Genomic DNA, 25060 nt, shown 5'->3' on the forward strand with positions numbered 1-25060 from the left:
TTCTCAACGACGATAAAAACTTCTAACCTCAATGACGACGACAAATAACCTCAAAACAAATTATCTCCTTTAAAATCCCTTAAAATACCGCTGTTACTCTGATTCTCTGCTGCTTCTGACAAACTCCTCAAATCCCATGAAATAACCACTTTAACCCACAAATCCACCAATATCTCCACTCTTCATATCTGCACCAACAAAACATTGACAACACTATCGCTTCAAAACTGTTGACACCAAAGTTTCCTAAATTCCCTCCAAAAAAAACAAATTCTAAAATTCTAAATATCTTCACCATAGCTCCATCATAACTTCAACCACTGGACAACACTTGTTTCACAATTAGAACTGGACTGCTCAACCTTGATAACCCACGAACTATTCTGAACAGATGCATCACTTCCTAAGACACAGTAATTCACATAGTAAACTTTCCACAACAAATACAACTCCAAAAAACATTAAATTAAGTATGTAAAACTTTAAAAACTTTTTTATAACAAACCACAGCATCACCAATCATATTCAAACTTTCTAATTAAAATGTTACACCTCATAACATTTATACCAAATACACACAAACTTAATTCTGCATCAACACACTGAATTTCCATTTGTTGACATTATTTACTTACATCTCTTAGTATCATTAACCATTATATAAAAAATACACAAAAACATCATTATCACACATAAAAAATATACAGTTCATTTCCTCCAACTTCCTTCTCCCTCATTCCTAGCTCCTGAGCTAGCCGAAAGGTAAGGGGCGCTCAATTACAACCCTTTTAGCTGCTAGTCAGCTCGGCCAACCTATTAACGAACTTTAAAACAAAAAATTATACAAAGCTATACACAAATATACACTGCACTTGTCATTACACATCAAATTTTAAGCTTTAGATATCTCACTTAATTTTCCACAAACAACAAGTTGACAATTCTATAGTCATGGCATGACAAATACTTCATTAAGATACAATCGTATGCTTCTATTCTTCAAAAACAAATTACATGAACCAATGCCCTTCCTTAGGTTTCAAACCATATCTTCCCTTTCAGCAACAACAGCACATAAAATTAACCTTGATGAGGGGTGGGAGTGACCAAGGAGAAGGGATGCACCCTTGCAAAAAAAAACATCGGACTCCATGCCGGAAACATATTTAAAATTAACCTCCTGGCCCCCAGCTGCCTCACAAACAAAAACAAAACATCTGCTGCTTATTTAGGACAATACAAAAAATTCACCTAAACTCTGGCCATCATGAACACACAACTGCTTCTGCAGCTTCAAAACTCGACGACTGTTATGCATTAACGTTTAGTATTACCTTTCATACCTTTAATATAGGATGTTGTTACCCTGTCATTCAATCCAAAACAAATATTTACCATTACCAATATGTGTAGCATTTTCATTTAAAATATTTAACCATTTCAAAATTATATCATTTTCCCAAAAACAACTCATACTAAATTTCCGTTAACATCATCTCATGACACAGCATTAAACAAACATTAACCAAGTGCAATGAAATTCTCACAATGTAAACATTTCTTCACGTAATATTTAATAACTGTCTACTCAAAAAGAATTTACACCATTATTATTATTGTTTCAAAACAATAGAAAATATTCACATTAACATAGTTATTTATCTTCCTTCTCTTTAAGAATCTTGTAAAAAATTGCTGTCATAATCTTATTCGTGCATTTCTATATTATCCTATCATTATTCTTCAAAAAATACAAAAACTCTACAGAATACAAAACATTAACAAGTATACAATTCAAAAAATAAAAAATATGAAAAACATAAAAAATAAAAAAAATGGCAAAATTTGCAAAAAATTTAAAAAACATCAAACACGACACAACTAGTTTTGACTCCACCCCTCCATCTAGGCAGTGGGCCAAACAAGTCAAAACACACTGTTTTACTATGTTGCATTACCCCTGTCCATTTACCATAACTTTCTTCTGCCTTTGAACAGAACAAAAAACTGTTTACTATCTCGGCGATAGTTCTGTACACATGCTTCCACACCCAAAACCTCTGACCATGTTGCACAGTTTTTCTCACATGGATCAGGGCAAAATTTTTAGTTTGTACACTATTCAATACACACAACCCACATCTTCGTACATTACTGCTTACATTTTGACAAAATTTCCCCTTTATCGTTTCTCCGCAATCTGTCAAACTCAACTCACTGAATACTTCCTCATAAAATTCGTCCTTAAGTGTATTTGAGAATGTTTTCATTTCAATTTCTACTTTCTTCATTTGTTTACACAACATCCTGATACCGTGTGTATTACCTCTGAATTTACTAATTTTTTCAACCACATTGTCCAAACATTTCCTGTTTCCCTCATCTAGGAATTTTTCACATTTATTCACAATGTTTACCTGCTCATGTACATCATGTACAACAACTTCCACATTTTCTTTTGACACTATTATTTCCCTTTCACTAGTTCCTAAACCAGTTAGTTCCCTTTCCACTTGCATTTCTGTCACATTATTTGCACTCTCCCCTACTTTGTTTGTACATGTAGCTACCTGTTCAATAATTTCATCCTTCATCTGTGACAATTCCCGTTTTATTTCCTGCGTGTTTTGTGCTAGATCCTGTTCTAATTTTAGAGTAAAATTCTGTTGGAATTCTGGTTGTGCCTGCTTCATTTCCTGTATAATTTCCTCTGTCATGACCCTATATCCCTGTTCAATTATCTTAGTAAGATCCTGTTTTAATTCCTGATTGTATTGTTCAATTTTCTGGTTCATTGACAATAGTAATTGTATGATTTGGTCTGACCCCCCCATAACCTTAACTGGGCTACTAATCGTCATAATGAATTATGCAAATTACAAAAATTTTATCACAAATCTTTTTTGAATGCTCACAACAAAAGAAAAACAATGTAAACAATTAATTAAGTTCCATTTTCCGACTTGCTATTTTCGGCGATTCATCCCGCGATGTCCCGCGAAGTGACGATCTCGATGTCTGGCGATGAGGTACTGAAGTTCCATGGTGCCTTGGGTCGCTGTCCCGCGATGTACCGCTTTCCGCCGTATCTGGAACTCTTCACTCGCTGCAGCAGCCAGTTGTCTCTCGCCGCGGAGAAAAACTGCATTCACCGCTCAGCTGCGCCGAAAGTTCTGGGATATCACCTTTGTTTACAGCCGAAAATGTCCGTCTTGCTCTCAGGGTCGTGTCCAAATTCAAGCCGCGCGGCCGGGCGCCAAATATAACGGTTCGTTATATACAAAATAAAACAGTTCAACGCCGATTGCAAATTTTGATGATTTTATTTTATTTTAATAGAATGTTGCACAGACGATTCCAAACACTTTCAAAAGAGGTTACTCATTCAGTCCACATACATCTGCCCGTCGAAAAACTGCTGGTAGCTCGCATGATGAGAAATTACCGGAAAATAATCGCGTAGATTGAGTCCTTCAGTAATGTTTTACTGCAAGTACAAAAAAATGGGACGACCTCGAAGAGAACCGCACCCAGCGAAAACGAATTCCGCCCCGAGTCAACATGCCTACGAAGGTGGCCGCAATTTCTAATTAAATTATATCCAAAACGAAAAAAAAGACAATTAGGTTGATTTAAATATAGGCCTGGCTCCGACCACCAACGTGAAATGATCTCTTCGCAAATTACATGATAATTTAGCGAGAAGCCATCGAACGCGACCTACTCGTCCAGCGTTCGACAGACGACTGGTGATCTCATGAACTCGTCTCCTCCACGCAGGGAGTAGACGTCACATGACCTCACCGACCAATCACACGCACTCTCCATTCACTCTTACAGATATCAGCCAATTACAGAACAAGTTACAACACATGAAAAAATCTTTTACACACAGAACTCTGGGCTTCCCCTGATCAGTCTCTTTTCAATTTCACCTCGAAATCGGGGATTTCCATTCTCGCTCTCTCTCTCACACCGTGAGAGAGCAGTTATCACCCAGTTCCCATGCAGGGGGGAAATTACCGTCTTTATCTCGGTTGGCGGGGAAGCACTGTTCCTTTCTCACTCACACTTACATGTCTCTTATGCCTCTCTCTTTCTACACATCAGACACAGTCCCGTGTTCTAGAATTATTCCACACGTTAATGAAAATTAAGAACAATAATTATAATACGAATTACTTTACAAAATTAAACTTATTGAGAAAAACATGAATAAGTAGGCTTAACCACGTAAAAATCTAGAACAGCGACTTCTTTGTGAATAATTACATAAAAATTACTAATGATAGAAAATGTCTGTTAAAATACAAAATACCTTCTTAAAACACATAGCAAGCAAAAATAACATATATTAACAGCCATAACGTCTGATTATACTGTCTCATAACATACACACCACTCTAAAAACATTGACTCATTTATATTTACCTATACAAAAAAGAAGTTTAAAAGAAAATGATTTATATTGGAGGGCAGGATTCTGCAACATTACAAACTAAAACTGTATTTTAATAAGAAGTTAAAGCAAATACTGGCTGTTTAGAATTCCAAAAAATATCATATTCTAAATGGCAGGAAATTAATTTGTAATTCATATAAAATTAATAACTGGTAGTGAATAAAACAAACAAATTTTCATAATGGTCTTTATTTCATGACATTGCCTATGAATTAATTAAATTGCCAATGACTCATTTCCAATTTAATTAATTCAAAAATCCTTATCACAATCTTCATACAGAAAATGTTATTGATCAATTATACTTTGACATACAAAAAATCTCACTGAATTGCTAACACTACAAAAATGTAAATTTTATTTTTAACTAAGACATTAAATTGTGTCAAGGCACTTTAAAAGGTTTCATTTTGCATTACATGAATACATTCTCCAATGTACAGAATAACAATTAACAAGGTTAAAACAAATCCTACATGTTTTTTGAAATTATGTACAGAAAAAAAAAATATTCAAGGTTAATAACATAAATATACATAAAAAATTTACTAATCACATAAGCACACATTTAACTACCTACCCTGTTGTATATTCGTTCTGAATTATTAATGTAGAGAGGCTAAATTTTTCTTGAAAATAGATTTCTAAGTACGATATCTGCATAGACAGACACTGGGGGTCATTAGTTTATATTCAAAATAACTAGCACACAATCAGTATTAACATGCATGAAATATAATCTTATTAATATTATTAAACTGAGAGTAAAATCTTAGAAGAAGCTCTGGATGAAATACTTCGTTAGTTTGAAGCTTCATATAATTGATTTGCCAATGTGGCTGTGGTCAACAATTATCAAAATAATTGCATATGTACATTGATTAAGTATTTTCACTCTTGAACTATGACGTGCCTTGGGTGGTACAACTGCAAGTATCCATTAGATGGTTATATGTTACCCCTGCACCTGATAAAAATTACAATTTGCAAGTATTGAAAATGGTTTGATCTGGTATTGCTTATGCTGTGCCTGCCTGACATGTTTATTGCATGACTCACCATCATCATGCATGATGGGAAATGTACTCGGTAAGGAGCCTTCTGTAAGCCACTTCACTGATCACTTATTAGTTTGTCCCATTTTTCATAATTTCTGTTTCACTTTTTAAACATTTATGCCCAGTAGATATTACAAAGTAATAATTATGGTATTAAAATATAACTTACTGTCTTGGTGGAGTTAGTGGATACAAACTGAAGTAGGTATGTATAACAAATTAATCTACCATTGAATGTTGACATTCAATTCAGAGCCAGACATAATCAACACCATCTTCTTCAAACACACCCTTTTCACTTGCTGTAGTAGTTAAATTTTTTTTCTCTAAAATTCATCCACCTTGGATATTTTTTGGTACTGTGATCAATAAATAAAAAAAACAAACATTTGTTACAACAAAATTTGACTGTAAATTGGAAAATACAGTTGAAAATTATGTATTAATACACAGGATACGGTACCTCACCGCAAGGTAACCTTCAAGAGGGTAGTGATTCAAAGCTCACTATAATCTTGGAGGTCTTGTCATCTTAACACACTGTGCGTAACTGTGGGTTGTAAAATCCTTTACTTTTACCTTACAAAACTGCTTGTGTATATTTTAAGTTTTTGTAATTCATAAATAGTCATGCTGGGTTTTGGTATCCAACCATCAATCTCTGCCCCGCCACATAACCTTGATGTCTTGGTAATCATGGCCGGTGAGGAAACAATTGGAAAGGAGAATGTTAGCGGTGGTCTTGTGGGGTGACTATTGTACAACTCCAAGATACTCGACGTCATCGACTCGACTCACACAATCACGCTTGCCGCGGGGAGGGCTGCCTCCGTCCCCGGCGCGCGCGCGTCACAGTGACGTCTGCGTGACGTCCCCCTCCGGCCAGCACCTCTCCCCGAGGTCACAGGCCGGGTCCCCGGGCGCGCACGCCAGCAGCGTCGCCACCGAGCCACGGTCGCCGGGCCGGCAGCTCGGGAAGCCGTACGGCATCACGTCGCCGTCTTCGTCGTTCTCTTCTCTGTCCTCGTCTTCGTTGCAGCCGAGCGGACCGATGTCCCCCCCGACCTCGCCAAAGAGGTGACTCCCCGCCGTCTCTGCGTCAGGGTGGTCTGTAGTCGCACTGTCGGCTGTCGAGTTGTTCAGTCGCACGTGAGCATCATCACCTGCAAGTTTTAACATGATTTTGGTTGCTGGCCAGTAAGTGAAGCACATCGCTTTATTATCCTAACATTTTTTTTAAAACAAATATTGGTTTGACAATACTTAAAAAAAGGCGTAAGATTTGGTAAGTAATTAGTGTAATTTGTTTCCTTGGACTTGATGCACTTAGAGGTAGGAATGACCTATGGCAGTTTTTTTTCCGATGAAAACGGCATAAAGAGATGACTGGCTTGGTTCTTTCACATTATAATATGTACAAAATTCATGTTGCACAACAGTTACTGACTCCCTGTTCACTAACTGAAGCATGCACCAACTCTTCTGCTGTGCGGTAGACGCTGCTACAGCGAATCACAGTGGCTGTTGAGTCCATCACCGCAGACACATTGCGCAGAGTGTGGGACGAGTTTGAATACCGCCTCGATGCTTGCCGCATTAACTCGAGGAATGCATATTGAGTCAACTGTAACTGTAAAAATAAAACTTTCGGATTCTCTATTGAGTGAAAAAAAGGTTCAGGTAAAAACGCTGCACTGTCTAATTTTAATGACGTTTTTTAAAGTGTACAGATCATTCGTACTCATACTGTATTTCGTACCTTATTTTATTCTCATGTCTATGTTCGTGGTAATATCCTTACTTTATTTACATTACACGGTCACAGCTGGTGTGTTATGTCTGCTGGTTGTTGCAGCTGCCTATCTGCAAGGACTTTTCCCTGCAGACAGCGACCACTTATGCATAGTTGTTCTGCCTGCGGTCCCTGGGCACTTGTAGTGCCTCCATTTCCCCCCCCCCCCTCTGTACGTATTTCTTTCTTTTATATTTTGAATTTGTATCATCTCTAAGTGCATATGTCGTGCACACCGTCAAAGTTTTAAACTGTCTGTGGGCAAGCCAAGAAACATAAATGAATGAAATGTGCTAATTAAAAGAACTATCGGGTGCTGCCCTGCAATCTCCCATTGTCGTACTGACCTACGGGGAAAGGCGGAGTGGACGCGTTGCTCTCGTCGCTCTGGGAGCGGGAAGAGCCGACCGCTTCCCTGTCTGGGACCTCGGTGATGTTGGGCAGCGGGTTGTTGTTCCTCGGCCACCTGGGACTGCCCCAACAACCGCCTGCGAACAACAGCACACGCACATCAACACAAGTTTTGTATTCTACCCAGTTGACCAACCACCTTTCTAATTTTTGGTTTCTGGCAGTTCATCCACCCTTATCGACCCCCAGACAGGTTTGGTGCTGCTCCACCCCCCCCTCCTTCCTATACTCCTGCGCTAACACCTCTGTCCCCACTCAGCTAGCCTTCTGTGTGTATGCCACTCAATTAAAGCCACTCATTCAGCTTTCATGGTATATTTTAAGAAAAGCCTGTAAGCTGGTTCAAAACCACACACTGCAAGACACAAATAATAATAAAAAAAAACCCAATACAAAGTTTCATTTCATAAACTGAAACCACGCCAAGGATGCAATGCAAGAAATGAGGAAAAATTTCAAAATTTTGTATTCAGGCTTACGTTTACACCTTTAATTGAGTTACTTAAAAACTTTCAAAGATGCAAACATTGTGTGTTCAAGAGGATGATACATATTTATGTTTAGTACTTCCTGTCTGATTTTCCTTGTTTAGAAATACTATACAGCCAAATAATTTTTTTTTTTTTAGAACTTTCATTTTCCACTTGTAACCAACTACATGAATATCAAGAAAGTTCCAAAAGTTTTGCAAAGTCAAAATATAAAGTTTTTATGAGTGAGAATTAAGAACAAAAAGACGCCATAACTGGTTGAAACAAACTAAAACAATTTTTTTTTTCCCTTTTACATTGAAAATTTTCCCTTATAAAGGCAGAGAGCACACACAAATAATTTTCAAAGAGTATAAAATATGGTTTAGGAAGGCATAAGGGACAAACACACACACACACACACACACACACACACACACACACACACACACACAGAGAGAGAGAGAGAGAGAGATATATTCCCTCAGCGCTCTCGGCAACACCAGTCAGTCACCTCCAGTGCTGTGGTCCTCCTCTCTGGGGGCGCCGGGCAGGGTCTCCCGTCTCTCTCCAGCTCTGTTCTGCGACTTGAAGCTGCCCGCGGGCACTCTCTGCTGGGTGTTCTCCACGACGCGCAGATCTTCCATCCGGGTGGAACACAACCATTAGTTTCTGGACCACGGGCCCACGTTGCAACACAAATTCATTTATTCTAAATTTATTGCCCTTACCGTAATGTCCTCATTGCCGAGCTCTGAGAAATGCAGAAATCTTCTGCTGATTTTTACTGTTTTGTTTCCCAAAACCCAATAATTTTACCTGCTCGAGCCCTTTGCATTAATCATAAACAATAAAAAGAAACAGCCATTTAGCATGACGAGTATTTCAGTACAAAAGTTTTCGTCAAGTACTTTCACTCTGAAAAACAAAAATGACTTACACATGTCTCTTTTTTTATTTAATTTGATAGCAGGAGACAAGTGATTCGATCTAGGTGAAATTGTAACCCCATTGATAAAGTAAAAATTTTGTGTGTATCAAAATTAATTTTTGCACATTTTACAAAATATGTATTCATTGAAGAAATCCTGCTGTCACATTGTTTCAGTTAAATCTGCCAGAAAATTTTTTTTTGTTCACATTATAAAATATATTATTAGAGAAAAACAAAAACAAAATAGGAGATAGTTGATTATAACCATGCCTAATTAAAAAAAAAACGAGTAAGATTATATTAACACTGAATTCAAAAACACTGAGCATAAAGTTGACGAGAAATGTAAAAAAAAAAATGTGCCTTAAAGAACATAAACTAAGATAGTGTATTTTGTTTTGTTTTCACAAAAACAAAATCTCATGAGAATTGGTGCCCTCTTAAATAACGTGACGGGACCTCCGAGGTTAGAGGGGTCGGACACAGAAACGGACGTGTCACGGGCCGGTAGCGACGGACACGAGTGTGATGCCTCGAGGAGCCCTGCAGCGACCCACCGTTGTTGATCTTGCTGCCGACGGGGGCGGCCGGCAGGCCCGGGTCCACGCGGCCGACCCACGCCGGGGCAGAGCCCGCCGCTGGCCGGCCGCTGCGGTCCAGGTTGCGCAGGTAGTCCGGGGGCACGTCCTCCCCGCCGAGGCCTCGGCTCGAGTCCAGGTTGTTGAGGGCGCACGAGCCGGGCTCCGTGTGGGGCGCGGGCCGCTGCCGACACGGACCACAGGTCTGCACACGTCGCACGCCACAGTCATACTTACTAAACAACTAGATGTTTCCTTTCCGAACATGAGATTCAATTATATGCTCTCTTCATTAAGAACTGTAAGATGTTATGTTGGCAACATGTTAACCAACATCCGGGCGGCCATGTTGTGCCCGCACTGCTTCAGCAGGAACAATAAAAACGTGTAAGCTTGTACAGACGTGCAATTAAAAGACTCAAGATGATAAAACTGCAGTGAACTTCTTATTTATAACAAGAACTGTTAAATTCACAAAATTATATGCTTGACGAACCTGTTTTACGCATCCCTCAATTTAAAGGAAGATTGCTATCTTCCTTGAGTACCCTCCATAAGAACATTGACCTAATTTATAGATTAGACACAAAATTTAATTAAGAAAACATGCCATTTAGTTAAGAAGACTTATAATTCTGCTTTTTTTGTTATGCATTACTCTGTAGATACATTTTGGTGTAATCTTTGTAAATGTTTAGTTGTCTTGTGTAAAAAATTTTTCAGTGTAACTAATTTTAGAGTTTTATGCCTCACTAGTCTCCTGCCAAGGCAAGTCCGTGTGGATGTTGCTGGTTGGTTTACTTAAGTAATCACTTTTGGCTTCCAAATAATGCTTGGTGTTGTTTCACAATCACAATTATTCATGTCACACTTTGAAGATGCAGATGACTATAATTTCTGCTGATAGTTCAGCTTTCAGTGAATGGTCTGACGTCCTGAGCGTCTCCTTCCGTAAGATCATTATCACTTAATGTAGAGATATGTTAAACACTCTTTAAGTTTATGTGGTTCCATTTGTGACAACTGTGCATTAAACCAGTGAACATCTATGCATCATAGTCTGCAGAAAGACTGTTTCTAATTGTTACATCAAACAGAGTCCACTGGATTAGCAGACTAACAGGCCTGACGAATGACATAATTGAGAATTCGCTGGTCACATTAGTACTAACAAAAATGCAGGGAACATTTCCTGCAATCTTTGGGTATAATTATATTTCATTTGGATGGTTACCTGAGTAACTTCGAGGTTGATCAGCTTGGACATCCGCCTGAAGTCATTCTCGTTGAGCTTGGCGCAGTTGGCGGCAGTGCGGACTTTGTCAGTTTCGTTGTTGATGTGGCAAGCAGGACCACGGGGCCGACCGAGGCGGAGGCGACGGTAGGCCACGAACGCCGCGACTGAGAGCAGGATGGCCGCCAGACCCAGCACGATGCCCACCGCCTCCTCCCAGGTGACGCTGTGCGCGCTCGACGAAATGCGGCTGGAGCGGAGGGGCTCCGCGCACAGCGGGCCCGTCACGTTCGGCGGGCACGCGCAGTGGAAAGTGCCCGGCTCGTTCACGCACGTCGCGCCGTTGCGGCAGGGGCCCGCCGTGCCCTCCGCGCACTCGTCCACTTCCAGGCCGCACAGCTCCCCGGCGAAGCCCCGGCAGGTGCACACGGGCCCGGAGTCGCCCTCCTCACAGGCGCCCCCGTTGAGGCAGGGGTTCGGGCTGCAGTAGAAGCCCACCTGGCACCGCGACCCGGACAGACCCGACGGGCACTCGCAGGTGTAGTCGCCGTCGTGGGCCGCCCTCCTGCAGTGGCCGCCATGCAGGCAAGGGGCAGAGGCACAGGGGTCGGTGTCCAGCCCGCAGTCGCGCCCCGCGTACCTCGGGTGGCACTCGCACTCGTAGTCGTCCCGGCCCGAGCCCCGGCAGGAGCCCCCGTTGAGGCACGGCTGGGCCCCGCACGCCCCCGGGGACGCCAGCCCTCGGCAGCCCGGCTCCACGTTGGCGAGCCGCCGCAGGACCACGCGTCTCCCTTCCCCGATCTGCCAGGGCACCGGCTCCCGCGCGATGCTCACCGCGTCCACGCAGCCCGCGAACCCTCGCTGCAGGTCCTCGAAGCCGAGCACAGCCGGGTGCGGCCGCACCTCGGCGCCCAGGTACAGGTGGCCGGGCCCCGCGCTGAGCACACGGCATGGCCCGGGTGACGAGCCGCGCGCCGTGTGTCGCCCGTCCACGGTCACCCGCGCGTCGCTCAGCTCACGCTCCACCGCCACGGCATGCCAGGCGCCGTCGCTCACGTTCACGCCACCGGCGCGCACCAGTCCCTCTCCGGAGCCCAGGTCGAAGCGGTACTGGATCACTCCGTTCACGACCTGCGGGTAGTCATCACATGCCAGGAGCTGTTCTTATACAGCACATATTCCCGTAACTTCTAGCATTGTGGTGATACATCTACAATTTGGCTTCTATACTAGTGACCAAAATAATTAATTAAAATTCTCTTTTGTGGTTTTAGATTTTGGCTGAACATCACAAATTATGATTTGTGTATGATTACATGGGTCCATTACTTAAAAAAAAAAAAATAAGTTCAGAAATGAGATGTGTATTTTATTACAAAAAAATTTCTAATTATTAGAATATCTGTTTACAGTACATAATGTCTGTTTCATTATCGACACATACATCAAGTGAGCTGCTTCTGTAGTGCATGGTGGTAGACAGATTGTGTTTATCAAATTATATGCCGATGTAACTATCACATTCACTTCTTTTAGTGGCCATTGCAAAGAAGTGTGCATGTTTTGTGTTGCAGTGATGAAACAAATACAAATAATAGTTGGTTTTCAAGTTTTAAATGCCCCAAATAGTCTGTGTTTTTAATCGACACACAATTTCATCCCCTAATATCTTTTGATGCTTTTTTACCTGTTAAAATGCAGACTACTGTTATAGTTTTTGACTACACAGTCTCGTTTAAAACAAGTTAACTAGGTATTTATGTCACACAAATGACCTAGCCTCACAATGAAACTTAGTAAGTGAGGTATGCTACTCTAATATTCGTCATCAATTGAATATTGGTTAATTTAAATTGTTAGTATTTGAAGTCGAATCGACTACTTATATATGTATTGGAGAACACAGGCCTGCTGATAAAGCAACGCGAAGCCTCGCCCACCTCCAGAACGCTGTAGTCGACCCGGCCGGCGACGTACACCAGGGTGCCGGTCGGCTGCAGGGTTCGCACCCTGAGCGCCAGCGCCAGCCGGTCGCCCAGGACTTCCCTCGCCGCCGCCGCCGGCTCCACCGAGTACTGGGCGTAGCCCCGCCCGCCGAAGGAGACCGGGTCGCGGGGCCGGTGGCAGGCGTCCCCACGACACCCGGGCCCGCCCGCGCCGTCGCCGCGGTCGCCGCCGCAGCCGGGCCCCGTCGAGCCGTCCTCGCAGCGGCAGGAGTAGCCCCTGGCCGAGGCGTCGGGCACGCACAGCCCGGGAGCCGCGCACGGCCTCTGCGCGCATTCGTCCGTCTCTCTCTCGCACCGGTCCCCTGCAGACAGTCACAAGACATTCTTTAAAAAAAAAACAAATCCCTCGATTCTCAAAGGTCAAGAATATTTATTCATCCACATAACCCTCACACAGTAGTAGTTCCTAATGGTAATTGTTCAACTGTTGGCTGAATTCCAAAAGTTTTAACTCACAGAATGAGAACATATCTTCCAATAATTTTATTTACTATTATGTAAACTATTCAATGTACTGAAATTATAAGAGATGAAACTGCCCTCAAATGGACATTATTGCTAAATGAAAATTAATAATATTATGTATTCCATTATCATGTAAAGGCATAAAAAAACGTACAGTATGAGTACTTAGGTTTTTAATTATTTATACGGATTCTCTCCCGTGAAATGATTTAACCACACATTTACTTGCCCATCATTAATCATGAGGCCTGGTGTATGAACTGCATGATCGCTGCAATAATGAAAGATGTCCAAAGAACTGGCAGAATGCTCACCCGTGTATCCTTCCTTGCACGTGCAGGTCATCTGGTGATGATAGTGCGGGAACACAAAACTTATCCGCTCGGTGGCCACCAGCGCGGTGTCGCGCGCGTCCAGGACGATGCGGTCGTCACACTCGCCGTGCGGGCAGTGGTTGGCCGTGCACTTGCCGGGCACGACCTCCTCCACGATGAGGCCCGTCGTCAGCTCCAGCTCCTCCACGTGCCGGGCGAGGGTCGCTCGCACCGCGTCCGCCGGGTGGAAGGCCGGATCCCCAGGACTCTCCCGGCGCTTCCTCACCGCGAACAACACGTCCAGGTCGTTCCCGGTGTTCCTCGGGAGCTCGTCCGGGCTCGGCTGGACGCTCACCACGACCACGTCCCTCGACCTCACGTCGAAGCAACTCCTCACGGCGTGCTGGAAGCCCTTCTTGTGGCTCAGGACGAAGTCGGAGGGGCTTGTGCCCCGGAACTTCAGGACCGCCGCGTTCCGGACCATCTCGTCCGATATCGCCTCGACGGACACCCGGACCGTGGTGCGCGAGGAGAACTTGCCGTCCGTCACGGACACGTTGACCTCGTACTCGCCGGCGTCCAGCCGGGGCAGCGCCGACAGGGTCCCGTCCGTCGCGTCGACCGCGAAGAGGTCGCTGCCGAGGCTGAACGAGAGCGTGTCGTACTCGTCCCGGTCTCTGGCGTGGACCCTCCCTATCACTCCTCCAGAGAACTCGTCCATGTAGGAGTTGATGAACACCTGCAGCGGGCTGATGACCGGTGGGTACTGTGACTCCTCCACCACCTTCAACCAACGGAATCACCATCACCACACGTGCTAACACTTTTCGAAACATTACTGTTCGCAAAGACTTCACGTCATCATGGAACAATTCTGCACACACAGAGAACAAGGAATTGTGTATGTTGATGGTATCGAATGACCTCAATAATAAATAACTGTTAACTAATTACAATTTTCCAACAGTTTAGATGGTATACATCTAAAAATTTAAGCACAAAAATGCAACTGAAATGTTTTCTGAACCAAGAACGTGGCATTGATTTAGTTCAGTTAGTTTTCATAACATCCTCACTGTTCAGGAATGACGTAAAAAAAATTTAATAACTTTTTTTTTAAATAAGCTCAGTAATGCCAAACACATTGACATGATATGGTAGAAAAAGAAATTTCTATAAATTAAACATTATCATCATAATTCGTTGTTAATGTTTTAGTATTTAACTGAAAGACTTATCTGACAAAAAATTTACAAATGTTATTTCATTTTAAATATTTCTGTATTAAAAAAAAGTATGTCGGAGCATACAAGAATAAAATTACATAATTATAAAATGTTATTTGGTTGATGTTATGGACTTTATTTCTTAGAATTTAACAATATAATTATATTTAAATATTGTAATATAAAACATACAAATTTATGCCACGAAATTGTTCACAGCAGAAGTCCCAGCTAACCTTGACCGAGACGAAGGCGTCGGAGGAGAGGGGCGGCTGGCCCGAGTCGAACACCTTCACGTGCAGGAGGTACCCGGTCCGTGCCTCGCGGCCCAGGCTCGCCACGGTCCGCAGCACGGCGTCCTGGCCCAGGGAGAACGCCCGCCGCTCGTCACCCGACACGATGTCGAACGTGAACGGCTCTCCGTTGGGCGGCCCGTCTGCATCGCTCACCTCCAGCTTCAGCACTGCGGACCCCGGGGGCCGGCTCCTCTGGAGGCAGGAGCGGTGCAAACACCCTCGTCGCTTGTCTGCACGAAGAGTTCCACATTGGGGCGGAATTTGATGTAAGTTTTTGGATATACGCGATTGCTAAGCACTTTTTCTGTAGAAGAAAACTAAAAAATAAAAATTTCGTTTTGTCGTGTTTTTTTCTCGTCTCAACCATTGTGCTGAATTTTTTGGGTTCAATATTTTTGTGTCGTCATCATTTGTGGTTTTTTTTTTCATTCTCTTAGTACATTTTTCTTTGTTTTTCTTTGTTTGTTGACCATATTCCTGTTACGGAATATTATGTGGTGTTTATATCCTGTTGACAACAGCAATTTTCGCTTAATTTGTGTTTTTTGTCTTTTGGGTAATTTTATTTATTTATTTATTTATTTTTTATTTTTTATTTTTTAGTTTTCTTCTACAGAAAAAGTGCTTAGCAATGGCGTATGTCCAAAAACTTACATAAAGTCATGCACCTCCCACTGCACAAATCTTTCAAAGATAATATTGGGGTGGAACACGTACAAGACGAGATAGCCCCTTTCTACTTGGTGTCGGCAATGAATCCAAGGACCATCTGATCCCACAAGGGCTTTAGGTCTCCCAGAGGCTTAAGGCGACCGGTCCTTCCAGATTAAGGTGGGCTTCTGAAACCACTGGGCTACAGACTCACTGCTTACGAATTTGAGTCATGTTGGGGTTCATGATGAGTCGGGATAAGATTTAATGGTTTTATTTAAACTTTAAAATATTTAAAACTTTAAAATACATCTTTTATATGGGAAAACTACCTGCATAAAGCGCTGGGAATCTAACACCGGGACAAAAAATATCATGAGACGTTTATGCGAGAATTTTTTTTTCCTTTAAATTTTGTTGCCCTAAAATAACGGTGCTATGTTTATGCGTGTGCAACGATTATGCGATAAAACACGGTATCCTCCGTACGAACCACGTCCATTACTGGTTTATCGCCGGGTAACTGGGCCCCAGCGGTGGAAGCTCGACCTTGCCAGGCAAGCCAGTGAAGCGAAGGCCTACCTGCACAAGGGCGGTGTAGTTGCGCTGCGAGAAGACGGGCGGGTTGTCGTTGGCATCCGTCACCTCCACGCTGACGACGGCGAAGCTCGACAGCGGGGGCGCGCCGCCGTCTTGCGCCCGCACCTCCAGCGTGTAGCCAGGAACCTGGACTAACAAGGGGACACCGTTTCAGAGGACCGCTCTCGGCGGCGGGCGGCGAACTTCCGACTCGAGCGTGCACTCGGCAGACAGCACTGTGACATAGTGTGCCAGAGATGAAACCAACAGCTGCGTGCCTACTGCTTACAATGTGCGTGTGAGATAAAACACATCGTCGTGAATTTATTCACCACTTTCATGTATTTGGGTACTCTCGCATAATACTGTTGATATTATATAATTAATTTTCCTAATGTTTCAATTTTCCAGTACTCACATCAGCATTTACTTTTAACAAAAAATATTAATTTTCTATTGTTGAATAGTGACAAGACAGTTTTTTTAAACTTTTGGAAAAATTGTGTGCTAGGCGCAAGTGATTTAAAATCACCATGCACATGGTAAAAATATGACCATACAACCTTGATCGGAAAAAGCTAAGTGGTAGTGAACCACCTGGTTCCCGGGAGAACACGGGATAAGCGTTACCGTTTCCCGGTCCAGCTTCCCAGCCACGGAGATCAGCCCGGTGTTCTCGTCGATGGCGAAATGCTCCATCGCGTTTCCTTTCGTGATGGAGTAGCGGACCCTCCCGTTGGCCTCACTGTCCGCATCAGAGGCCAGCACCTGCGGAGGAACCAGGGATCACAGCCCGCGTGCACAGGATGCCAGCTCAGCAGGTTCATTGCTGCAGTGGAGGGTCTTTCATTCCGCACATTCGAGGCCACGACCAGGCCGGATTAGCGATCTCACTGATTATTGAACGTCTATATAGTTTTAACAGGAATACAAAAACAAATATAATACAGTAAAATAGTAAGTGCTTAAAAAAATAAATAAATTAGCTGCTCATTACAAAAAAAAAATACAAATACTGTTTAAAAGAGTCTCATACATCACGTTGAGTCTGTCATTCAGATCTCGGCATTGAAAAATCATTGCGGAAATCTACTCTCAAAATGTAAAATGAGAAATGTAAAACCCTCTCGAAAAAATTTAAACTCCGTACTGAAATCAGAACTACCAGTAACAATAAACTCTTGAGTGAACTAAAAATGTTGGCGTGACAGTAACTACACAATAACCAAAGTTAAATAAAAAAAAAAACTCATAAGTTTTAGATACCTACTATACTGTGTGATAAAAGTCAACATCAAGCAGAGAACAATTGATAATCTAATTATGGATAATCGATAATGATGGTTCTAAATAAAAAAAAAACAATCAAAGAATTGTCCTAGTTTTCAAGTTATTGGCTTTTTTTCTCCAAATGTTTTGAAATCCCCACCCTGCACCAAAATTATTATATATTGTGACTTTAAATTTTCATATCATATCATAATTTTTTTATAGTCTTTTTTAATAACCCTAAAATAAAACCAAACATGCTATACTTCAGGAAAATTTTTTTTTCTTTGCTTGGCTTATGAGGCAAAAATTTATAATTGGATAACTTTTGCTATTCATACTGTATCTTTTTTATTTAGCATGTTATAAAGATTGCTAATTTAAGGAAGATTTAAATTTTAAAAATGGTACAACAGTGATGACTTTTTTTTTTATATATTATGTATTTTTTGCAAATTCATATGTAACATTTTTAAGGCAATTTAATTTTATTGAGGGTTGTATACTTATGCATTTAATAAAAAAAAAATCAGAATTTGTACAAGAGCCTGTTTTAATGATATTTGATTGGCAATATGGTTAGTTACATGCACTAATCGCAGTGTGTTGACGTGTCAAACATACTCCATCAGCTAATCTTTTTTTTTGAATACAGTTAATTTTGGTTTTGTAATTTTTTTCTTTTTGTTTCCAAGCAGAGGAAGTTTGCTATCTTGTTAAATATTGCCTACACTGTTCTTATTAAACATGGGGTATGCAGGATGTGCTAACTAAACACCAACTCGAACATTCAAAAATTGTATCCATGGGTTTTTCTTTAAAAACCATAATATTTAATGTATCTTCGAATTTGAATTCATCTTCGGCGAAGAATTTGATCTTCGTCTTTAACTTATATTTAAATTAAAAAAAAAAAAAAATTCCGTTCACGCCTACTGAATTGTGAGGTATATTACCATTGTAGTAAAACAAAAAGGTAACACAGTATTAACATGTCGAACATCCTTTCCTAGAAACAGGGCTGGTGCAAGGTAAATTAGCGCCCTAGACTAAAAACCTTAATGCCGCCCCTCCCCCCCCGGCCAGACACCCCAAAAAAAATTTTCCTTGCCTCAAAATACATCACGTAAGCCTAAGATTTTGTCAACAATCAAATGTAAGCAGGCTTGTGTTTTTTTCTTTACTTATTACAAATCATAAACAGGTCACCGTGGACTTTAAATAATTACTTATATCAATATAAACATTCCGAACTGTTACAAAAAACCATTTTCATCTAGTTTCAATAATCGTTAAACATACTATATGAGCTGTTGTGTGTCTTGCTGCGCCGCCCCCAGCTACTTGGCGCCCTAGGCATTTGCCTAGTTCGCCTATATGGACGCGCCGGCCCTGCCTAGGAATAATAATATTTGCCCGTGTGCTTCGGCAAGCATGCCGACGAACCTGCAGCACGGGGAGTCCCAGGCGCGCCTCCTCACCGACCCGAGCGCCGTACGCCGCCTGGCTGAACGCCGGCGCGTTGTCGTTGGCGTCGAGCACGCTCACGTGCACCGACGCGTAGCTGGCCAGCGGCGGGAAGCCGGCGTCGGCCGCCTGCAGCGTCAGCACGTACTCCCGCGCCCGCTCGTGGTCCAGTGGCCCGCTCGTCACCACCCTGCCTGTGCGGCACAGAGTCCGGCGTTGCACTTTAGCATGGGCGTCGCAAGGAAATATTTTTGGGGAGGGGGGGACTGCAATTGATTTAGTTGTTGAGGAATATCCGTCCCCTGGGAAAAAAGCGGGGGCCCGGGGGTCCTCCCCCGGGAAATTTTGGGGTTTGAAGGTGCAAAAAAGGTAGTTTTTAGGCATTTTCTTTCCTAAATATTCTAATTAAAGTTGGTTTCAATATATAATTTATTTTTTATAAAAAATATTTTCAGAGGACAAATTTGTAAAAACACAGTGCTCACATTACCACGATTAGATTAAATGCACCATGCGCAACATATGGGTTATATCAGAGAAAATCATATTTTTAATATAACTACGAAACTAAATATGTATATTATGCGACGCCCATGCACTTTAGTTCCGTCTGTACGATTGGCTAACATTCCCAGTTCAAGCCAGAAGTGTTTGTCTCCAAAAGACACAAAATCCACATTGCTGAAAACTATAAATAATAGAGGAAGCTAGAAAATGAATAGCCATCCATGTACGCAAAAAAAAAAGGAGTTGGATTCGTTACTACTTTTAAAATTATTTTCTGATGATTACATAATCGTGGAACCTCATTTCAAAGAACAACACTGTAAAGGATTTCTAACTTTCTGTTATAATTAACAGATTCCTATGAGAAGTTTTACAATTACCAAAAGTTCAATATAAAGTACTTTCATTATTTATTAAGTACAAAAAAGTGTTCCCCCCCCCTGGTATGTTGTAAAGATATTTCACTAATTACAATGAAAGTAGGTACAAATCTTCTCTTTTTTTAATTTTTGGTACAATGTGTGCACATTATTTTCTTGTATACTATGCATGCACAATATGTTAGCGTTATTGGGACGGCCAAGACCATGTCCTCTGGATTTAACATTGTTCTTACAGGAAAATGTGGTTTCTAACAGGCTGGTTGGGAATCCGATGGGACGTAATCCAAAGTAATACAACGACTGTGTGCTCCCTAGCATCGACTGCGTGGACCGTACTTGCTCCACCGAGGGACGCACCCGACTCGGCGCCCACGCGGAACCTGCCGTGCTCGTCACCGCCCACGATGGCGTAGCGCACGGCGGCGCCCCGGGCCACGGCCGCCACGCGCGCCACCTCGGCCCCAGGGGCGGCGTCCTCGCGCAGGGAGGCGCGGTAGGCGCGCGCCGCGAACACGGGCGGGCGGTCGTCGCCGGCGCGCAGCACGGCCACGGAGAGGGGCGCGGCGGAGGAGAGCGATGGCGAGCCGGCGTCGCGGGCCACCACCGTCAGCTGGTGCAGGGTGAGCGCGGCGCGGTCCAGCGGCCGTGCCAGCGTCACCACGCCCCCGGGGGACACGCTGAAGTGGCCGTCGTCCCGCCCGCCCAGGGAGTAGCGCACCCGCCGGTTCACGCCTGGGCACAGCAGCACGGCAGGAGGGGAGCCCAGTTGAGTTACAGTTAAGGACAAAAATTGCAATTTTATTGCTAAAAATATTTAATCGGAAACCTTTCAAGTTATGCATTTTTTTTCTCCAGATCACGTTAACAGTTATTGCCATATAACTTCTACGCTTTATATATATATATTTTTTTTTGTGGGATTTGGAAAAATCATACTTTAATGGGCCCGACAAAATTATTCCCCCCCTGGCCCAACAAACTTTGTCTCTCTCAACGGTCCTGTCTAACACAACGCAACGAAAGAAATGCAATGTGTAGTAAATACAACGCCAATAAATGTACATACTTTTTTTTAAGCACTGCATTTTAGCTGATTTATGCTTGAATTCAAATTTTTACGGGCTCTCCTCGTGATTACTTTAATCACATCCCATTGTCACTAGCCTGGTGCCCTGTAGGCACACATCAAGCAAGCCAAAAAAATATTACTTAGCGTGAAGTACCAGGAATGTTGCCGTCACGAAATGGATCGAGTGAACGGGGGTGGCGGCACGGCTGACCTGCGTCGGGGTCGACGGCCCGCACCCGGGCGACCAGTGCGCCCACGGCAGCGTCCTCCGACAGCGCAGCGCTGTAGCCGCCCGCCCGGAACGCCGGCGGGTTGTCGTTCTCGTCGGCCAGCTCGACGCGCAGCACGCTGGAGCAGCCCCACCCGGGGAGCACCGCGTCCTCCGCGCGGGCCTCCAGCAGGTAGAGGGGGCGCGCCTCCCGGTCCAGGGGCGCCGCCGTCCTCAGCTCCCCTGCCGGGGGCAACACGCACGCCGTCACGCTCTCTCCGAGCACCTCCGTGGCTCCCGGCGAGGCCGTGTCGGTGGTTCACATTCATTACATATGAAACAACATATAACTAGAGACCAGAAAAAATTTGCGGGTTCAATGACCTCCAGGATAGACTCCAATATCCTCTACACACTCGGGTAAATGCCAACTGTTCATTGGCTGCTGACTTGTGAGTCGTCTCGACTAGGTGGCCTGTGAATCGACACTTCTACGAGTGAGGGTCTCTAATTGGCCCTCAGTCCAGTCCTCCAGATTAACAGTGGACCAATGACGGAAGCAGCACTAAAGGTATAATCATTTGAATTTTAGCATAACACGAAATGAACCCGCAAATTTTTCAGGTCTCTACATATAACTTATTTTTACTAACCGGTACCGTATTCACCCGAAAATAAGTCGACCCTGAATGTAAGGTGACCCCCAGTTACACAAGTCAAGGATCATGAAAAATTATTGACTTGCCTTTTTCCTTTCCTTGATTAGTAAAAAGTCATAGCACAAAATTAAAAAAAAAAAAAAAAAAAAAAAAAAATCTAAATGGTTTTTTATTTTCTTGCCCAAATCTCAGTGAGAAATAAAAAATTTCATAAATATATATAATGACATCAATAATAATTCTATTCAATAATCAATATAAAAACAAAATAAATAAAAATTCTGTAATTTTAAAAAAAAAATTTCTATATTTTTACAATAGAACTGCTAATCATTTTCCCCATTTACCCATTGCTATCAGTCAAAAGATGACCCCCAATTTTTTGGGTGGTCTTTCAATGAAAAATTCTCATATTATTTTCGGGTAAATATGGTAATTCCTGAAACCTGATTGGTAGTTTTCCTGCATATATAAATTGCTTGAGATGCTGCACACAATTCTCTATGCAAATTGATAAGCCTCAGTTAATGACTAAACCAAATAACTCACAAAATTCCTCAAATCCTGTGCTTACTTAACACGAGTACATACTTAAAAAACTCAAATGCTAAAACCACAAAATCTTGGGTATTTGAAGATTTGTTATTCAAGGAAAAAAATTCTAAGAAAATTTTTGGAGGAAATGTCGTAAATCAAAAAAATTCAACATTAACAACTTTGAAGTCCAATTACTACCTATTCCCCAATATATTTTGTACTTATAGTAAGTTAAGTGAGAAAATTACAATATGTATTCATTCGGGAAACTATTTACACGAAACAAACCTCCATGTAGTTGAATGTTTCAACACCATGGTTAGTATCTTTTATTTCTCGTACAGTATATTATTTTTTACCCTTGAGACTTAGATTTGGATTAGAAGGGTAGACTGGAGGAACTTCTTAGGCTTGAATTTAAGAGTTTAATTTGAGAAAAAAATGGTTTTAGCCCAATACTATGTCAGTAGCTGTAGTGGCAGATCTAGAAGATATTTTTTAAACGAGGGAGTAAGAAGGGTGGAGGGGGAAGAGGGAGATCAGGGTGCCAGCCTTCACAAATATATGTTTTTCCAAGTTTTCCCTAGAAAAAGTTGTAATATCTAGCGAAGTTTGAAATGAGAAGAGGCTGCCCCTGAATGACCGGCGCGCGGGCCGCCTCACCGCTGTCCGCGTCCAGGGAGAAGTCCCGCGCGCCCTCGCCGCTCAGCCGGAAGCGCACCCGGCCGTTGGGGCCCTCGTCGGCGTCCGAGGCGAGCACCGTCAGCACGGCCGTCCCCGGGGGCGCGCCCTCCGACACCACCGCCCGGTAGCTGTCCCTCGCGCACACGGGCGGGTTGTCTGCGGCAGGGGAAACACTTGTTGTCCTTCGTCGCACCGTCAAGCTAGATCCCGCTGTCCTACAAACACTCGGTGATCGGCAACTTGTCGATGAACCGTGTCTTTTGATAGCTTAGTTGTTGGTTAGGCAAACAATACTAGTGCGCCTCCATTCGGAAATGAACTGCACAATTTCATTAACTATGATTTATTCAAGTAGAAGAAACATTATAGTATATTAGGTGACAAGTATGACCAAAATTAAAATGTTTTATCTTTGCAACCACTGCCCTCCCCAGCTTTACAGAGTAATTTTTTTGCCATTATGTTTTTAAGTAATGCAGTAGTATCAGCTGATAAGATGAGCCAAGGTCATAGTGCCATGGTTTTTCATTCTTGTACTTTATCATTCTTTATATTCTTATAATTAATTTTGATATTTGGTGGTTCATTCAGAAAAGCCTTTTAACTAAGTTTTTATTATCCCTCACTTTGCTAAGTTATTATTTGTGAAAAAGGAATTTTTCAGAATTTTATTCATTTTAAATATGATTTTTTTGCAGGTATTTTACATTTGGAGTTAATTGAATGCTATATATAATACGTGTCTGAGCGGCGCCAACTTTTTAGACTTTAATTGTTCCAAGACTTTCTGGTGCGTTCTGAATTTTAATCTTTATGATGAAAAAATCGACAGATGTTCTCTCTCACAGTAGATGGGAAAAGACCATGATTATTCATGTTTTATTTTTTGCATTGAAAGCCTCAATGTGAGTGTTAAGAAGTATGTATACTTTAGTGTATCAGTGAGTGCTGTGATGTGATTGGTCGTTGAGGTCATGCATCTGCTTCTTCTTTTCGTAGTGGATTTAGCTTCGTAGTCTCGTAGTTAGTCATCGCTTGGGCATCTGCGAGAGTAGCAGCTGTGTTAAAGGGTAGATCGACAAAAAACTAATATGTAATGTAGAGTTCAGAAGAATTTCACGATTGTGGTACAGACCGTGCTGAAGAACATTGTTCTGGACATTTTTAATTATACGTTTTTTACCACAGGCGGCAGCATACACACAGTTGGAGCCATTTTTGTGAATCAGTGGCCATGCCAAGCAGACAAAGGTCTGTCGGCCCTTTGTACCCTACGTCGCAAGCAATCGCGAGATTTTCGTTCGTAACTACAAGTAAAATATCATGCCCAAGTGATGAACCAATTTTTTTATGGAAGTTTTGTTTGTTCCGTGAGTTTTTAGTTGTTTTCAGAGTGTAAATGCTACTGCATCGTAAAATGGCGGCCGTGTTCATTGTTTGATAAAGGGAAAAATAAATCAATAAACTTTATTCGTGAATTTGTTTATTTATTTGAGGCAATCTTCAAAGTAAACAGATATAACCTCGAAAAGTAATATTTAATGGAACTTAAATTCTTTTGGTAACCAGCAAGTTTCTTCAAATGTTTTTTTATGTAAGTGTAATTCAGACCAATTGAGAGTTAGCCCAAGGTCTGAGTTGGCACAAAATCTTCATGTACAAACAAAGCAACATTTAAAAAAAATATGTGTCTAATTGTGTTGGCATTCAATTTTCATTACATATTACCTAGTCGACCACTCAGTTAATGTAGTAGCCAGTCTAAAGAAGAAGTTTCAACATATCAACAGCTTACCAAAAG

At 42.3% G+C, this 25060-nt stretch overlaps 1 protein-coding gene across 1 annotated transcript in view; it reads right to left on the minus strand.

The window, feature by feature from the left end:
• Window positions 1-4635: 4635 nt before the first annotated feature.
• LOC134537242 (fat-like cadherin-related tumor suppressor homolog) overlaps window positions 4636-25060 on the minus strand; it is a 199064-nt gene continuing 178639 nt past the window's right edge. The window contains exons 32-45 of the mRNA XM_063377510.1: window positions 23239-23415; window positions 21383-21622; window positions 20460-20834; window positions 19192-19406; window positions 17107-17244; window positions 16480-16623; window positions 15187-15438; window positions 13725-14508; window positions 12880-13247; window positions 10940-12070; window positions 9685-9889; window positions 8708-8833; window positions 7660-7800; window positions 4636-6683 (exon numbers count right to left, since the gene is read on the minus strand). Coding sequence (XP_063233580.1) covers window positions 6370-6683; window positions 7660-7800; window positions 8708-8833; window positions 9685-9889; window positions 10940-12070; window positions 12880-13247; window positions 13725-14508; window positions 15187-15438; window positions 16480-16623; window positions 17107-17244; window positions 19192-19406; window positions 20460-20834; window positions 21383-21622; window positions 23239-23415 — 4610 coding nt within the window. The 3' untranslated portion in view covers window positions 4636-6369. The remainder of the gene's footprint in view (window positions 6684-7659; window positions 7801-8707; window positions 8834-9684; window positions 9890-10939; window positions 12071-12879; window positions 13248-13724; window positions 14509-15186; window positions 15439-16479; window positions 16624-17106; window positions 17245-19191; window positions 19407-20459; window positions 20835-21382; window positions 21623-23238; window positions 23416-25060) is intronic.

Source organism: Bacillus rossius, chromosome 12, assembly GCF_032445375.1.
Source record: "Bacillus rossius redtenbacheri isolate Brsri chromosome 12, Brsri_v3, whole genome shotgun sequence".
Lineage (NCBI taxonomy): Eukaryota > Metazoa > Arthropoda > Insecta > Phasmatodea > Bacillidae > Bacillus > Bacillus rossius.